Source organism: Physella acuta, unplaced genomic scaffold, assembly GCF_028476545.2.
Source record: "Physella acuta isolate Inbredline_101_S28 unplaced genomic scaffold, ASM2847654v3 ptg001534l, whole genome shotgun sequence".
Lineage (NCBI taxonomy): Eukaryota > Metazoa > Mollusca > Gastropoda > Physidae > Physella > Physella acuta.
The window spans coordinates 123,307-142,469 of NW_026733049.1; the positions used below are offsets into that span (position 1 = coordinate 123,307).

General features: G+C 33.2%; 2 protein-coding genes across 2 annotated transcripts; both read left to right on the plus strand.

The window, feature by feature from the left end:
• The first annotated feature begins 5,050 nt into the window (after positions 1-5,050).
• LOC131928701 (uncharacterized) lies at positions 5,051-13,487 on the plus strand. Its single transcript, XM_059284788.1, has 5 exons — positions 5,051-5,132; positions 6,144-6,198; positions 11,258-11,366; positions 12,696-13,320; positions 13,467-13,487. The coding sequence occupies exons 3-5, from the start codon at positions 11,275-11,277 to the stop codon at positions 13,485-13,487; spliced, it is 738 nt and encodes a 245-aa protein (XP_059140771.1). The 5' UTR covers positions 5,051-5,132; positions 6,144-6,198; positions 11,258-11,274.
• Positions 13,488-16,165: 2,678 nt separating this feature from the next.
• On the plus strand, positions 16,166-17,905 carry LOC131928702 (NXPE family member 2-like). The gene is made up of 4 exons (XM_059284790.1): positions 16,166-16,206; positions 16,286-16,384; positions 16,679-16,734; positions 16,837-17,905. The coding sequence occupies exons 1-4, from the start codon at positions 16,166-16,168 to the stop codon at positions 17,598-17,600; spliced, it is 960 nt and encodes a 319-aa protein (XP_059140773.1). The 3' UTR covers positions 17,601-17,905.
• Positions 17,906-19,163: the final 1,258 nt, after the last annotated feature.

Sequence of the window (19,163 nt, forward strand, 5' to 3'; positions counted from 1 at the left end):
TCAAAGTGTGGAGGAACTATTGTAATCGTGCTGAATATTAAACATATATTTTGACAGTCTTCAATGTGTGTGTGTGTGTGTTTGTGAGTGTAGGTGTATGTGTGAGTGTGTTTGTGAGCGTGTGCGTGTGTGTGTGTGTGATATCAAACACATTAACTGGACTATTGTTTCAGTTAGGTGACGTAATTTCATATATAAGTACTATATCAATTTTGTGGTTTCTTATCAACGTTTGAGCGATATTCGGTACTTACTCCACTTCCCGTTTTCTCAACCACCTATGACTAAATTTGTCAAAGTACCGTTTAACTTAGGTGGACGAAATTTCACATATAAGTACTACACCGCATGTGCAGGTTCCTTTAGCTTTTGGATGATTTTCGTTAAACGGAATTCGTACTTTATTTGCCTGTGATCGCAATAACTTAAGAACTGTTTGGTTGACGAAACTTCATACATATGTATAAAAACCATATTACCTTGATTATTTCAAATATTAAGTGATTTCAAATGACCAGAAGTATTACTCTACGCTACTTCCGATTTCTCAAAATAAAACCTTGAGCGTTTGATAATTTAACATCACTTTTAGTGCACGATTTTTTTTCTACGCGATTCTATTAAATTCAAATTGTGTATAAAACATTTTATCCCCTAGTTGTTTTTTTTTTATAAAATCTGAAACGGAAGCATTCTACATTAATACCGCGCTAAGCCGCAGGTAAATAGAAGTACTTTGTTTCCATTTTAAAATATTTTGGCTCAGCTATGCAGGGTCCTCCCAAATTAACCCAGTATTACACCACTATTATATTCTCATACAAGAATTGCAGTTTCGTTACGAGTAACTAAAGACCCCCATTACCCTAGTTGAGGTTATTTAACACATGCATTATATTAAGCATACGTGGGTGGTTACATAAAGGAGGTTACATTCGGGTAGGGCTTAAGCATTGTAATGAAAAGTCTATAGGAAATTAGGTAGTATGTAGAATACACGCAAAAGAACTTTTTGTAGATAAAATTAAGAAAATAGGAAAAATATGGTTGAGTGTGGCCAGGGGCGTAGCGAGGGGGGGGGTGCGGACCGCACCGGGTGACACCATTTAGGGGGGTGAAACCAAGGCAAAAACTAGTAAAATATACAGAGAAAAACTTGAGGGGGGGTGCAAATCAAAAACTTGAGGGGGAGGGGTGCAAATCGAAAGTTTGAGGGGGAGTGCAAATCGAAAACTTTAGGGGGGGGGGGGTGCAAATCGAAAACTTGAGGGGGGGTGCAAATCGAAAACTTGAGGGGGGGGGTGCAAATCGAAAATTTGTCCCCGGGAAGGGTCGCTACGCCTCTGGGGGGTGACACCATTAAGCGCCGCACCGGGTTACACCCGACATCGCTACGCCACTGAGTGTGGCAGCTATCTTCTTTAATGTGTTTGGCGGTCTGCCTTACGGTGTGTGGTTGTGTGTGTGACGGTGTGTGGTGACATTTGTGTAGCTGTGTGTAAGACTGTAGGAGTGTGTGTGGCGGCTGCCTACGTAGACGTCTGCTAAGTGTGTGTGTGTGTGTGTGTGTATCACGGTATATTGCTAACTGTGGACTGTTAAAGGCAATTAGAATTACCACATTAAGTAAAATAACTCAGTATCGTATAGAAAGAATGATAATTAGGATTGATCGCAGTCTATCTTACCGTTTAAATAACAACATTTACTACCAACAGACTTAAATAAGTGTTCTACTGCCACGTGAACTTAGTGATAGATGATAATTATAATAATACTAATAATAATAATACTAATAATAATAATACTAATAATAATAATACTAATAATAATAATAATAATAATAATAATAATAATAATAATAATAATAATAATAATAATAATAATAATAATAATAATAATAATAATAATAATAATAATAATAATAATAATAATAATAATAATAATAATAATAATAATAATAATAATACTAATATTACTACTACTACTACTAATAATAATAATAATAAAATAATAATAACGAGCCGACCCGCGGCGTATCATACGCCGCTATTTAGTTGTTTTATTTTCTACTAATAATTTGTGAATTCGACAGTACCAATGCTGCCACTGAAAATAGTTGCTTTAAAACACTAACCCCCCCCCCCCTTTCCCCTAACCCCGACCCTACACCCCCCCCCCCCCCGTGAAAGCAGCCTCCTCTTAGTTACCTCCTGTAAGTTTAAAATCGTTTCAAACTAAATTATCTGCCCCTAATAGCCGTCACTAAACCCGGCTCTACGATTTGTAAACACAGCGTGACCACAGCTCACCAGACCATGTGGAGGTGGGGTGGGGGTGGTAGTGATAGTGATAGAGAGAAAGAGAGGGGACTGCAAGGATGAGCTTGCAGCTTGTTTTCTAGCGTCTCCCAGAAGAGAATTATATATATAGATAATAATAATATTAATAGTTTTTATTCTTGAGACACTTTACTGTGACGAAGGTTCGAGGGCTATTCAACACACGACATTACGGCCTTAAAAATTGTAATCTTAAATTTATTATTTAGTCTGATGACTATTACTCTTATCAAGGGTTTATGGCAGTTAATTAATTAATTAATTAATATATCAGCAATATTAAAATTAATAACAAAGACCCAAAAATGGTCCATGTAAATTTATTAATTTAAATTAGCTTAATGACTCATCATTCCCCCCCCCCCCCTTTTTTTTTGTTTTGTTTTGTCCAAGACACACATTTTTGTCGGTTTCTGGCAATTTCCTTGGCAGTATTTTAATGACTGCAAGTTAGAAACAATTGTACAAACGGATACATTTTAATACAAAACCTGAGCGCAAGCGAGTTGGGGTCCCTTGACCGTCGTCTTGAGAAGCCCGAACTGAGACGAAAAACTCTACGAGCTAAAAGGCACACTAGTGAGAGAGCGAATCTCAGCGGCACCTGTCTTTTATACCAGTATGGAGGGACCGGTGTATCAAAATTATGCTTCATAAACGACAATCTATGTATCAATAAACTTTAGTTATTACAATTATCTATATGCCGACTAATGTCTCTGTTTATCTCTGATTTATTAACATACATTTTTCGAAACGGAAGGAGGAATCGAGTATATTCATAAGCTAAATATTAAAAATGTTATATTCACCGCATTATAATTTAAAGTATGTATATCCTAAAATGTAAATAAAATAGAATACTTTTCTAATTAAAAAAAAAGAAATTGCTGAATTAAATACATTAGATAAAACAAAGTGCACTGTCTTTATATATATATATATCAAAAACTAGTTACTAAATTTAAAAGTATTCGGTTTATAACTATTAAAGTTAAAGTTAAGGTTGTAGTAATATTCAGGAAATCATAAAAACCTTAATTCCGTTCAGCAAAATAATGCTAAGAATTGGATCTTAACAATAATTATAATTTAGAAAATCTAGTGATCAAGAAGTTACACACTTAAATGAAAGTTAACAAAACAAGTGAAGTTATTAAAACTACGCACTGAAAATGAATAGAATGGAAACATACTAAATATATTTTTAAAAAGTTTCACTTGCCAATGGGAACAACCGAGAATGGCGTCGAGATTATTAGAAAGGCCCATTAAATTTTTTTTTAATAATGTACAATGTTTGAAATACATATAGTTATAGAAATCTGACTGTTTTATTTCTTTAAGGACTTAAAGATTGGATGTAATTTATCTTTTTAGGTAACTAAGCACATGTCATTTTTTAATTGAAAACAAAAAAAAATGGCTAAACTTTAAAAATTGTATTGGCAAAGTTTTGAATACAAATTACTGTGAGCTTTTTTTTTATGAAGCGGTGTTTTCAGAATATCGATCACGGAGTTCCTGTAGAGCCAATCAATAAATGTTTCTACGACAGAGAAACTTCAGGTTATAATTTTGGCTTGATGAAAATAGAAATCTAGCTCTAAACACAAAAATTGTTTTCAAGTTCCCTATAACATTGATTCTAAAAATATAAAATTTCTTAATAATTTTCAGGCTTAAATTTTTTTTAAATTGTTTCTACGGTTGCTTTGATTCCAATATCTAAAAACAACACGATTTTTTTATCCAGGTCAGCAATAATGATATAATTCTCGTCAACTCGGCCATGTCCACTTTGAAATATAATTGAGTTAATTACTTAAACTCATTGTTTGAGGGCAATCCATCCTGATTTTATTTATAGAAACCGACTTTGATAGCGACGTTGTAATTTTTTTTAAAGCCGTTGGTGATCATTTATAAGTCTACATTTATTAAGCCTCCTGTTTATTATAAAAGAATCTAACGCGAGACATCAAACATATTTGGAAATTAATTGGAGGTTTATTGTTTTTTTTATACAATAAACATCTGTGCATTCAAATAATAGTTATTAATCTACCCATATATAACCTCTGACTATCTGGTGAATCTATAAACTGTTAGTAAACAAAGAATTAAACGAACAGAAACGAAGCAAGAAAAATATTGTATAATAATGAATGAAATTTTTTATGATATATGTCTCTTATAGTGTGCGGCTTATTCTAGCTATAGAACGCTGGCTTATAAACCTGAATGTGTGAATTAGGTACATTGTATGAGGCTGTATGTTTTCCACTGACGAACACGATGCGTTATAAAGGACAAGAAAATCCTGGTGAAAAAAACAGATGCTAAATAAATATATAAACTGAAATGGTAATGAGCTAACCAGATGAAATATTACTTTCTTGTTTTTAGTTTAAAAAATATTCAAACGTTGGTGACTTTCTGTGAAAGCTGTGAAAGTTAGAATTAATAATTTCATTGACATCTAAAATACTATTATAATAGACTCACCAAATAAAATAGTAACAAGAACAACTATATAAACAAAACTATGACCAAGTTTATTATGGAAATATCAAAATAGTATTTTTCTTGACTTTCTCTGCTTTCAAAAATGTTTATAAAATTAATTCTTAGAATATAAAATTTCGGAATTTCTTTTAGGTTTAGGTTTTTACAAGCTTTTATTTAACTCACTTCCTCTGCCATCAGTCTGTAGTCAGTCTAGATTGAAACGGCAGAGCGAAATTTTACGGACATTTCTAACCAACAGATTTGTTTCAACGTTGGCAGGTTGGTCAAGACGTGAAAACAATGCAACATGACATTAAATTTGACTTAACTGGTTGCCTAATTTATTTTTTTAATTAATGTTTTTTAATTAATTAAAATTGTGTCCAAGTTAGCCTGTCTCATCAAACTATTCCGCACTTTTAGACATCTTTCATCACGTTCATTAGGTGCGCAATGGTTTTTAGTCATGCAACTCATTGTAAATTAAAAATTTAAAAGTACTGAAAAAAAATTCATAAAAAAAACCGCTTTAATAACAAGCTTTTATGTAATAATGCACTAAAAAGTCGAAAATAAATTATACACTACTATTTAAATTACTATAAAGAAAAGCGTGGTACCACTTAAGTATCTATTGGATACCTTTACTAATATTTAGGAAGAGGCCCACACTTTTCGTTATAGTAATTTAAATAGTAGTGTATAATTTATTTTATACTTTTTAGTGCATTATTACTTAAAAGATTGTTATTAAAACTTTTTTTTATTAATTATTTTTCAATACTTTAAATGTTTGTTAAAAGCTTGTTATTAAAACGTAGTTTATGAATGTTTAAAAAGTTATTTGTGTTTACTGTTGCTATGAATGCGAAATCAACAAAAAGAAACATGTCAGCAACAATGATCATTAAACTCTGCGAGATTCATTAATCTCCACATGCTTACTAATCGATCATAACACAGTGCTGAATAAACCCTACACACTACTAATTAAACAACAGACACAAAAATCACCAATTAACAGTTGTTTGTCTTAAATAAAACATGGACTCAGCAAAACACATTCTGAAAAAAAACTGATTTTTTTTTATTTAGTAGATAACCTTAATCTAACATAAACTCGTCGCCGGTTCCTGCCAAACCATAAACAACTACCAGAAATCCATATACGCACCGCTTTTGACACCCAACCGTTCAATAGTGTCCTTGGTTACAATCCGTCTACACGCACGATCCCGCTGCTTTGATTGGTCGAGCTGACTGTGCATTCATCTTGTCTTTTTTATGCAGGTTGAAACTAAGGCGGACGTCTGGGATCTCTAGATTTGGAGTTGTTATAAAACTGGTAATATGTTCATCATTTCATATTCGTTTTTATTGTTTCGGTTGAGTGGTTTTAAAAGAGGCTGATAGCTTTAAACATTAAGATTTTTCTTAGGTCTGCGGGAATGATGATTCAAAATAAAAATAAAAACAGTTAGGTATTTGTTTTGTAGAACTAGATTTTTTGTGATCCTGAAAGTTTTACGTTGCTGAGTGTCCAAGAAACTGTCCTAAAAATGTAACTCTGTTCCCCTCTCCTTTATACGCCTCTGATGTTTCAACATTTTTTATATTTATGTGACTCAATCTGTTTCATGGATAAACTTACAACTATGTTTACGTTTACTCCGATTAATAATGTCAGTGTGTTGTGTGTTGTTTTTGGTTTAATTTATATTTTTTTGCCTAGGTATATATTAACTGTATGTTTGTTTATCAATATTTTAAAAGACACTGGACAAAGTAAATAGCATATAACGTTATTTCTTGCATTTTAGCACACCTATGGCGTATATATTTAATGTGAAGTATCCTGATGTATGAATTATAAAATAATTAAATATATACCTCAAGTTTGCAAGTGCAAATACCTTCCAGATGTCGAATATAAATAACATCTTTTAAAAAGCGCACTTAGAGTTGCATGCAATTGCAATATTTAAAATGTCTTCAGTTCAGGACTAATCAAATAAAACATCTAACGACAATTCTAAATCCTTGCAATTTTACCTGCAGTTGAGAGAAAACAAAATATGGTATAGATGTCGTGAAAAACATAAAGTAATGAATACAAAAACAAAAGCAGATATTATCAGTAGAACACTCCTACTACACAATATAATATCTGCCGGGATTTTCCGATAGTAGAAACGTACCAATCTTAACTTTCATTTTTCGATAAGCATCACGTAGGTTTGGGGAAGGGGAGGGGATGTTGCGTTGCAAATTAAACCAATAAATCACACCTTTCTACATTTTAATTAATATACCTATATTGACACATCGCATAAAATAGGGAATGGGAGGTCACATCATATGGGCACTGGCTAATTATGCAGATAATTAAAATGTGTCACCTACTTAGACTAATAACTATTACCACCTGCCGAAAAATTTATAATTGTAGAGAAAGAATACTTTTTTAGCGATGTGATTTGTTTAACTGGTTAACTAGCAGACCGGCTAACAATCATGAAAGTTGATATGAAAACACGTTGACACATTAAATTTTTAAAAAGTTTCTTTTGAGCTTTATTTAAAAAAAAAATGATTACAGCTACTTGCATCGTTATGTATAGTTATAACATTTTCGCCAGGGAGAGAGGCCAACACCTTTTGAATAGTTTTAAATGTTCAAAAATAAAACATTGCTGAGCTGATTTTAAATACTCAAATGAATGGTGTCAAACGGTATCGAACGTTCAGTTTTATGTACCGTGTATTGAGAAAAATAACATCGCATTCTTTGGGGCTCCACACTTTCGAAATATTTTTCCCGCAGCAACCTCCCTAGAGTATACAACTTCTCAGCTATGGCGATCGGATGAAAGGTAGAGTTATGCATAAAGGCCAGTCAAGTAGACAAACATACGTGTATATACTTATATATATATATATATATATATATATATATATATATATATATATATATATATATATATATATATATATATATATATATATGTATATATATATATATGTATATGTATATATATATGTATATATATATATATATATATATATATATATATATATATATATATATATATATATATATATATATATATATATATATATATATATATATATATATATATATATATATATGTTAATATGAATGCAATCAGAACTAACGTTTTTTTTAATAATGTACAACACAAAACTATTTTTGTTTTAAACGTAATTTTTTTTATTAATATCATAACTGATCAACTTCGTCCAACCCATTGTCTAACACTAATACCAACCCGTAGAGTAAAATTTACATTGTAATCTAAACTAATACCAACCCGTAGAGTAAAATTTACATTGTAATCTAAACTAATCCAAAATAAGCAAACATCGTATCTAAACTAAGCAAACATAAATAAATTTAAACTGAATTCAAAGATTAATTTAAGTCACTCCCATAATTTACTATTCCTCAACACTATATTATATTGATAGGGCTGTATTTGATTGTTTTGAGCAATACAACACTCGTATTTAAATGTAACGCCTCAAATCATTAAAGATAGCCATAAACAATAGTAACACAAACCCCCAAACCCATTTCGAAAAGAAAAACGTAAACGTTATATAACATCATAATTAATTTCTCTTATCAAATCTTTCTGAAGTACTATTTATAGTGTCATAATAAATCAACACTGACAACCCAGCCATTAATTAGCTAATAAAATAGCTTTATCTGTGTATAACGTTAGAAAATATATATATATATATATATATATATATTTAAAACATATGTTTATTTTAGTAACTTAATCTAATACTTTAAGATCTTCTGTCGAAATTTTTTTAGAATTATAACTTCTGAAGTAGGAAATACAAAGTCTTTGTAAAGAGATTGATTTACACTGTGTTATATTGGTCCAGAACTTTGTACCAAAGATCAAATATGACGGCTATACATAGCCAGACCGGATGGCCACTGCAAATATTTGATAACTTGAATACAATTTAAATTTAATGAAATTTGGCCATAAAATGCGCTTAAACACCCCCTCACATTTATTGCTCAAGTGTGGTAAAAAAAAGGATAAAATCAGTACATGCGTTTAGATTTCTAGAGTGTGTATAGTCGGCACAACATTTAAGTTTTATATAATTGACTAGAAGCATATACCTAACGCTGCCCAAGGTGTATTGAACATTAAAAAATGTCATTCCGGTCGAAATGTCTTTAATTGAAAATGAATGCATAACATATATTGATTAGCCCCACAACGTATGCATTTAACAAAATGTAACCACATGTCAACGTACCACCAAACTATGCCTAAGGTTAAAATTCAACCTTAAAAGTAATTTATCACATACCTTCTGAAACTAAGACTCGCATATTTCGAACCACATACGTAAACACCAACCCATATTTTAAAACTAATACCTTGTGATCAAAATGAATTAAATGAATGCAATATTTGAGTTAACTTCAACCAACCCATAATTTGAAACAATTCTAATCGGACATCCCCACGAAATCGAATATACCTTAACTGAAATGAAAAAGACTGAAATAACTAAACTTAAAGCCAATTTTTTTTTCAGATTCACAAAGTACTACCAATCATTATTTATTAATGTTGTATAAGTCAACTTTGGTGAGCAGTATAACGTGTAGCATACTGACAATAGGTCGTCGTTACATTATACCACTCTTCTTTGACCAAATGTGTATGTTATTTATATTTTTAAAATGATAACCCGGCGTTTAGAAAATGACTAGTTATGCCATAGAGCGATTGTCATAGGCTGAAAGAAAACAAAATGAATATGATGTCCTACTTTTTACTTTCTCGTATATACGAAGTATAGAGAAAGTCTTGTAATCGTGCAAAAAAAAAAAAATCGAGATTTTTGCAAATCTCGACGTTTTGCATCTCACTGATACGGAAAAACATAATTTTGCAATCTTGTCCGTATGTCTGTGTGTCTGTGTGTGTGTCTGTGTGTGTGTGTGTCCGTGTGTAAACACGATAACTTGAGTACCGTTACAGCTAGGTTGATGAAATTTCATATATAAGTATTTTATCAAAATCGTAGATCCGTATCAACTTTTGAGCGATTTCTGACAACCGGAAGTGGTACTTTTTCTACTTTGAATTTTTCAAAAGCCTATAACTTGAGTACTATTTCAGATAGATAAATTAAATTTCACATGTAAGTAAAAGATCTAATTCTCTACCTTCTGTTAAATTTTGAGTAATTTCCGTTGACCGGAAGTAGTAATTTACGCTACTTCCGATTTCTCAAAAAACTAATGTAAATTTTTAAAGTAATAATAATATTGCGCACTATTATGCGCTTTTTTATTTCGCGTTCACTTGGTGTGCAATTAATTTGTCTACGAGATTTTATTCTATTTTTAAAACTTTAAGTATTTAAAATGGATTAAAAATCATGTCTATAGCCCGAGTTCCCATCCCCTGTTATTTTATATAAGAATATTCGAGAAAGTTTAGGGGAGATCACTCCCGGTTTATTTGCAGACATGACTAAAATTGGTTTTTCAAGTTTAGTGGTTTCCCATGTTATATTAGTAAAAGGATACAGAAAATACATTTAAATGTCTCTATCAATGTTACTTTATCCAGAGACCACCAACCAATATTGTACGCCATTTTGGAACTGCTCTCCCCACCCCACCCTGCCCCCACACCCCTGCCTACACACCCACACACACATGTACGCACAAAAAAAGAAAGGTTAATAGCTAATTTGGTAACCCTTGTATGCCATCCAGGCCTACTTTTTAAAATCCCGAACGTGTTTTTTTTTTTCATTTTAGTAGCAGGGTTGCACAATCATTACGATCACGCTAAGTGTTGACGGGGTGGGGGAGTAGGGTAGGGGTGGGACAAATAATACTTGTGGAAAAGTGGGCACTGGGGGGGGGGGGTGGGGTTGGGCGGGGTGTCAGAAGAATGTGGACTTTCACGCATAAAAATTAGCCAAGATTATTTTTTGGGTTCAAGAAGAAAGTTGATGTTGTGCATTTGCCACTTTTGGACAATGACAGTTCGGGCATTTTGCGCTTTCGGTGTCTAATCCGGCTTTCTTTCCCATTCGTGTAAATATCCATTCGATTTTGCCTTACAAAAAAGAGAGTCAGAGTAAACTTTTCTTTTATATTACGTTTGTAATCTGAAAGTTAAAAACTATTTAAAATGCTTGGTATGTGCTAATTTTGTAACGTTGGTTTAAAAAAAATCTTACTGAACTTATTTAGCTGAAGATTTTTTTTTTTTTTTTTTTTTACATTTAGGCTGCTCGGGAGAAATAATTTAAAAAAAACAACATTAAATGTCGTGGCCCTGTCAGTCAACGCTTCTATAACATTTTACTTTTCTCCTCAGAAATCTCCAGGTTCGAGATGCGTCGAGTCTTGATAAAACAAAAAGCTCAAAAAGCTGTGCTTCTATTCGCACTTTTTGTTTTAACCCTCTTTGCCTTCAGTTTTGAATGGTTGGTACCTTTCTCTAATTTACTTTAATCTAACGTTGTTGTTTTTTGTAGGTATATATATATATATATATATATATATATATATATATATATATATATATATATATATATATATATATATATATATATATATATATATATATATATATATATATATATATATATATATATATATATATTTAAGCTACCAGAGGAAAAAAAGGAAAAAAAATAGCAACACCAATATAAAACTTAAATTGACAGCCTTTATAGTTTTATTGTAAGGAGCAAAAGATACGGAGAACAACTACATCAAATACAGGTAATTTAAACACATAACTCGAATAAAAAATATGGATACAGTAGCTTAATATTATATACTAGATAAATTGCCCGTTGAATGAGAAATACAACTGGCGCAAGGTTGAAATTTACAAGTGTTGTCTTTTTCTCTTAACCGAAACTAAAACTAAAATCCCCACCTTAATCTCAAATGTAACCGTAAGCCAGAATTGTCATTTAAACAGGATCCGCAAATTTAGCCGGATACAGAAATTCAGGCACAAATGGGAGATATTTAAAAATGAATCTTTGTCCATAACGGAAATTTCTTTGAAAACGAAACTTTATCCGGAATCGGCCCTTTTACCTGATCTGTAAATTTAGCCGAATATGGAAATATAGAACCTTAACATATACATAAATTTAATGGAAACGGAATTATAGTTATTTAAATAGTGGTGTATTATGATATTTATAAAGAAAACATTTGTTTCTCCCCTTTAGCGCATCAAATTAACAGCAACAATTTATGTATAATAAAACGGACAATTAGCGCTTCATAAACAAAACATTTACTAATTTTTAGAAAGTTAATTAAAAATCTATTAGAGCCAAATTTTATGCCACAAGGGATTGTTATCGAGTCTAAACTTACGTAAAAAGTTTTGAAGAAATCGGCCCGGTTGTAATTATCTTTTTCCAATTATCAGTAAAAAAATACTTCCGCTCACTGGAAATCACTCAAAAATGTGAGAATCAAAAGAATAACGTCATTTGCATATGTAAAAAAATGTGTCCACACAGACACAGACATACAGACAAAATTACAAAACTCATGGACGCGCTAATCATCGAGATTTGATTAAATCTCGATTTCGTTACTTTACACTTCTACAATACATTATATATACTTTGCGTAAGAGCAAGTAAAAACATAATTTGTAGATGTTTAGACTACGCTTAGAAACAATTAACTTTAATTTTATTTTTACAGGGAATAACTTTACATTAAACATTTTTTCTCAATTATTCAAATTTAACTCTTTTTTTTCAAAATATTTCGAGCAGGCTACCGATATTGAATTCTATCCAGCCAAGTTTCACACAAAACCAATTTCTCGCCCATGGTGATTTGGATATTTTTTACGTCCAGGCCTCTGTCCCTGAGTTCTGGAGTGATCACCCTTTAGACATTTATGAAGCTTTCGCCCAACATTCCTTCAAGACTCTGGACACATGTAACAACGTTTGTCCTCGTGGTGCACCAGTGTGCACAGCTAAAACAAACCAAGAGTTTAGAGACCTCATACAGGAAGATTTGATACAACAAAAGCCTTTTCTCGACAGAGGGCAGTATGTTTACAGCTGGGTGAAAAATTATTTGAGTTACCCGCCCCTGATTGACACCAAGACGCTGCCTAGTCTGACGTTGTCAAGGATGACGGTGAAGAACGTCACACAGGGCGTGGTGACGTGTCACATGTTCGAGACGATACAGGGTCGGCTGGATGTCGTGAATGGATACGGACGTCAAAGAACTAAGGGAGACGATGTAGTCAGGGTTTGGATGAAGGGAGATAACAGCACAAAGGGTGATAATAGCACAGACTATGCATCTGTTGGTGACGTCTTAGATCTGGGCAATGGAAGCTATCTGTTTTCATTCAAGTGTTTATGGCCTGGATTTTCCTCTGTAAATATGCTTTTTTTTTATTAAAAAAAACTAAACGCACTATTTACCACTCTTTCACTTCTGCTTCTTTCCTTTCTTTGGGAGAAATGGCAGTGTTGGCACCTGGTTTGTGGTTATCTATTTTTAACTCCTGCCATGAAAATCAGGTTTCTCATTCCATATCTTAAAAGATGTCCAACTTTTTGAACGATCTGCTACATAATACGTATGGCCCACACCTCTTCGTCATTCTATGTTTATTACACCAATCCACTTGCCCAACTGTGTTACTGTTGGTTTTGCATCAAGAGTGTTTATCAAATTGTTTTGGTCGAGTTTATTTGCAATATGTCGTTTTGGAAAACTAGAGCTTACTAATATTTTGTTGAACATCCATGTTCGGAATTTTTTAAAACCACTTTATCTCCTGATGGGTGAAATATCACGGCCGGTATACGCCTGTTTTCCCTATAGGGCTGGTAAGTAGGTCACCAACCAGTTCTACGACTCAATAAAACCTGCATGAACTATAGAACTGGTTGATGACCTACTTACCAGCCCTATAGCCATGTATGTTTGAGCAGATCTCTGGTAACCTTTATGGTAACTGTGTAGTCTCAACAGAAACCCAGAACAATACTTCGAACATTACGTGAGATCTATATCTATGCCAGCTACTCTCTGCAATATGTACAGGTGTGCTCTCAATATCATCCGAATAACGTTTCAGTATGTTTTCAGTGCAGTTTCAGCGCAGTTGCGATTGTGTGTGCTAAGGCCCCACTAGGATCTCGCTTACCTCTCATTATGTCTTCGAATAGCTTGTTAAGATAATCTATAATTACAGAAGCTCGTGTTAAAAAAATCAAATGTATATTTTTAAAAATCATTTGTAAAAATATATACGATAAACGATGTTTAAACTTCCAGCTGAATGTTGCCGTGTCCTACCCACGGGAGTTCATTAGAATCGTCATCCACCAGATTCATGTCGGCGCCTCTATGTATATGTCAGGACGGTTCGTCAAGGGAAGTGTCGAAGAGGTAGCTTCATGTCTTCCCAATCTACCGGGATATTTAATTAACGTCTACATTAATTATTGTACATATAAAGATTCCTCTTTAGACCTAGAACATAGAACAGAAAGTAGAGTTCATATGTTTCTTTATCTCGGGATATGAAGGGATGGTGTGGTCAGCACTTTACCCAACCACTTTTACTCTTACGTATCATGAGTAAGGTACCCATTACAGCTGGGTAGATATCAGGGACCTGATTAGTCTGTTAGACAGAAGTTCTTAATTTCAGATCTGGGTTTGGACTCGTGGCTGTAGGACGTCACAGAGTCCAAACTGCTCTGATTGGTGCTTGACTCACTTAAGTGAAAATTGCCGAGGCTGCACCATAATGCTAATTGCACCCAGGTGAAAAAAAGTATGATGGCTAATCATCTGCACAAGGAACGGTCATGTCATGTCTCGATGGAAACTTTGTATGCAAATAACAATTTTAAATTGAATAAAGGAAAGTAAACATTGAAATTTTTATTTTCAACAAAGAATGAAGAAAGCATTAGCTATCTTCGAAAGTTCATGTCAAATGTGGAGATATTTTAGAAATGTATGCTTATATGTAGTTTTAGTCTATAGGTTGGTTTTATTATTAAATGTCAGTGTTTTAGTTCTAGTTTTGTTGAATGGTTACAATTAAAACTAGCTTTAATTTTTTCTCGTTAGTGTTAGGGCTTAGAATATGGAGAACGCAAAAGTTAGTATATATTTCGTTGTTCTACCAGGCTTTAGAGACAAGCTGAAGGCAGAATTTAATCAAGAATTAAGCGAATCGCTAAAGTTCATGAATATTTTAATTACTTGTAAATACAAATCCCAAAAAGTTTTTGCTTTTAATTGTTTCAACCAAGTCTACTAAGTTGATAAAGCAAAGAAGAGTGGAGTTCACTTTGCAAACTTTTCTGTGATAAAAAAAAACTATAACAGCCATAAAATTTCTAACCGTGTGCAGCCAATGCAAAAAGTTATAAATCATAAATTTACACACGCGTCGATCCCCATTAAACTCGCCTATTCAGCAATACCAAGAACTGGCCACCATTTGCTTTTCGTAAATTCAAAGAAACCAAGACCGGCCGATCTGAACGTATTCTTTGTCATAAATTAGTTCAAATAAGGCAGTTAAAAAAGAGGCCGTAGCGGTTTTTTTTATTTTTATTACGCCAGCCTTTTTGATATTACGAAGCAGGAAGTTTCGGTATTGAAAACAAAATCTTCAGTTGAATAGTAAGCACTATGTGAATACATTTAACGTGCATTTTTATTGGTGCTTTACCAGCGCGGCCAAACCCCGTGTTGTTATTGTATCAACGTTCCGGGTGGTATGTCAAAAGGTATCCATAAAAAAGATTAACGATTTTTTTAAATTTTGTATTCAGCGTTTTTTTTTTTGGAAACGGTATGCCCCTTATATGTTCCTATGTGCTACTTCGCCGTTTTTTACGGATATGTGATTTTTTTTCCTTCAAACGTGTCTTTCAAATATTATGTATCCTTGAAATATTTTGTCCTTTATTTTAGTATGTGGTGTGTCCGTTCTTGTTCCCGGGTTGAAATAATGTTCTGGAGATAATGTAATTTGTGCTTCGTCTCTCATCAGGAAACAATATGTTTTAACACACCAAATATCCCGGGGTGGGAGTGTATTTGTAACTTCAGCACGTTGGGCTATGACAGTTTTTACTGTGGTAAACCCAGACACTCAAGGTAGGTCTGTGTTATTTCATGCTCAAACTTTGGCTTCATTATAATATTTATATAATGAATTGAAAATTTCATACACTAATATCAAAACATGACAAGAATGATTTTGCCATTTTTATATAAATCTTGGGCGTACAATCGAGTTAAAACAGTTTTATGAAGCAATCAATATAATAACCACCAGGCTCTCAGAATTTATTTTTTCATGCAGGTTATCATGTGATGACTGGGTGGACGGGGATAGGCTACAAAATCCTCCACCTCATGACGTCACAGCGGCTGAACTTGATTTTTTGAAAACAATAAGAGGGTATAGAACACGTGTATATACATTATATACATATATATATATATATATATATATATATATATATATATATATATATATATATATATATATATATACATATATATATATATATATATATATATATATATATATATATATATATATATATATATATATATTCAATTGTGTTTCTTAAAGTACCTTAACTCACCTTATAAATCTACTTAATTTATACAGTTTACAGTGTTTATAAACCTCGGACACCATCTGTTTCAACACTTTAAAATGTTTCTAATTATTGCTTTTTTATTTCAGTAAACCATCCCAGAAAATAGTGCGGCATCATATAAAGATATTCACGGAAAACAAAGGTATTTTAGTGCATTGTTGTAGTTTTACAACCGTCACGGAATCGAAACTTACAATTTTGGTTATAGTCAAATAAAATACATATTATAAAGAATTTGTTTCAGGAAATCTTCCTGATTTGCCACCTTGTAGAAAGTCCAACAAAAACGTCACGTGGGTCAACGTGAACCCCAAAGGTTTGTGGGCGCCAGGCAACATCTGGACGTCCCTGGTCTGCAAGACCGAAGACGTCATCACTTCGCGCTGGACACTCAACTGTCTCAGAGACACAAACGTCTGGATATTCGGGGATTCCAATGCCAGGCTCGCCTATTTCACCCTGAACTATCTAACACAGTGTATCAAAAGTGAAGGCGGGTGGCCGCTGAAAGGAAGGTGCTACGTTCCTGAATACAACATCACCATCAATCTCATTCCACACGAGCCACCGAGGTATTCGCTATTTAGGCGTTCAGACAACTTCACGGGAGTTCCCGATTTTATACAGACTCTACCCGCTAACGAGAAACATGTTCTAATCATCCATTACTATCTCCACTTTACCCCAGCTCATCTCAGCGTGTTGTCTCTGCGCATGCGCAAACTAAGGACCGCCTTGGAAAAATTGCTAGCGAAGAACCCGAATATTCTTGTTGGGTTGAGAGGACCCCATGTGGTTTCCTTGTATTACTCAAACCACGCCGTAGGGGGCGATCCCTTAGGACCCCAGTTCTTGGAGCTGATAAGGAAACGGTTCAGGGGTTTGGAGGACAAGGTCGTGTTTTTAGACATGTGGGAGATGTCCATTGGTATAGAGAACTTGGACTATCATCCTCCACAGTTCTTGAGCCGTGAGATGATCAAATTCTTTCTATCGTTCCAGTGCTAGAATTGGTTACGATTAGGTTTGAAACAGTAACTACTCAGTATTAGAACTTCGACTATCATTTGAACCGTGAGATTATCAAATTCTTTCTTTCTAGTGCTAATATTGATTACGATTAGGTTAGAAATAGGACCTACTCAGTATTACATGTGCATACATTATGTTTTAACAAGTATCCATGGGCATATTATTAACCAAAATATGAAATTTCATCGAAACGCTTTAATTATAAAATTTTTCATTCTTGGTTTTTAGAATTATTTTAGTGATTTATAGTGGACACCGTTTAAAAAATTACATAGATTCCATGAAAGCAAACAAAAATTGTTTAACTACCGGCGATAACATAATAATTTAATATAACAATGTGTAGATTGTTGTAGGCATTACTTACGATATGAGCACATTTGTATTTAAAACATATTTTAATAGTTTTGCTATCTTTCGGTAAGCATTGTTTCATAATTATTTATTTGTATTATTGACATTAAAATAAAATGTCCTGTCAATATAAATGGTAAACTGTTTGTTTGATTGAATTGATCTATGAAATGTAATGTAATTATAAGTATAATTAAATGTTGTTATTATATTTATTTTATTGTGGTCGAATAATCAGCTTGAAAGTTTTAGCCATGCTGGAATATTATGTCTCTTTCAATTTGTATGAAATACCAGCGTACCGCGTTGTTGCGATCTCATAACTTAAGTTTAAGGACTACTATGATAATATAAAATTGTTAGTTTGTGTATTTATAGACTTTTGACAAAATGTTATGTCCCACCTATCGCTGTCGTTGTTGTAACAACAGAAGCATGTTGCACCAGAAAATAAGACAGACCTACGATACACTTTAATCACCCTCGCACAAGGGCGAGGTAGAACACCCTTTGTCGACCGTCAGGACTGTCGCAGTGCTCTCGTGGGAGCCACTGCAGTGACCTCGAGCGCCGCCCTGTTTCTGTTTGGTAATAGATTGTTGTACACGAGAGTATGGCGCTCTTTAAAACAAATGTAGGTGACATAGAGCTCAAAGGGGTGCACTTCTGCCACATATGATCGACGCCAAATCAACTGTCCCCAGTTCTGGTAGTCGCAGGGAAACTTGTGTCGCACAACAGCACACTACCTCCAGTCAGTTTCTTTTACGCATCTATTTAGGGAACCCTACTCGGACGAAATAAAAAACATAACTTGTATACAAAATACCTACTTAAACAAGGCTGCAGGCCATCAGATTTTCAGTTTTGTTGTATCCCAGAAATGTTCATAGACAAAGGGAAATAATCGATGTATTTTTATTTCAAAATAATCCAAGCCTGATCCACATTAAATACGCCTGCTGTTTAGTCTTGTATTTAAATTAATATTGTTATCTCCCCTTTGATGATTGAATTCGTTCATCTTTTAATTAAATTTTAATGCCTAAGCTTATTTGTAATGAGATAAATGATAAATTACGCTGCATAAGAATTGGTTAAAATTTAGTTACAATATATGTCACAACCTCACAGACACTGTGAATAAAAAAAAACGAATAAAAAATCTTCAGTTTATAACATAAA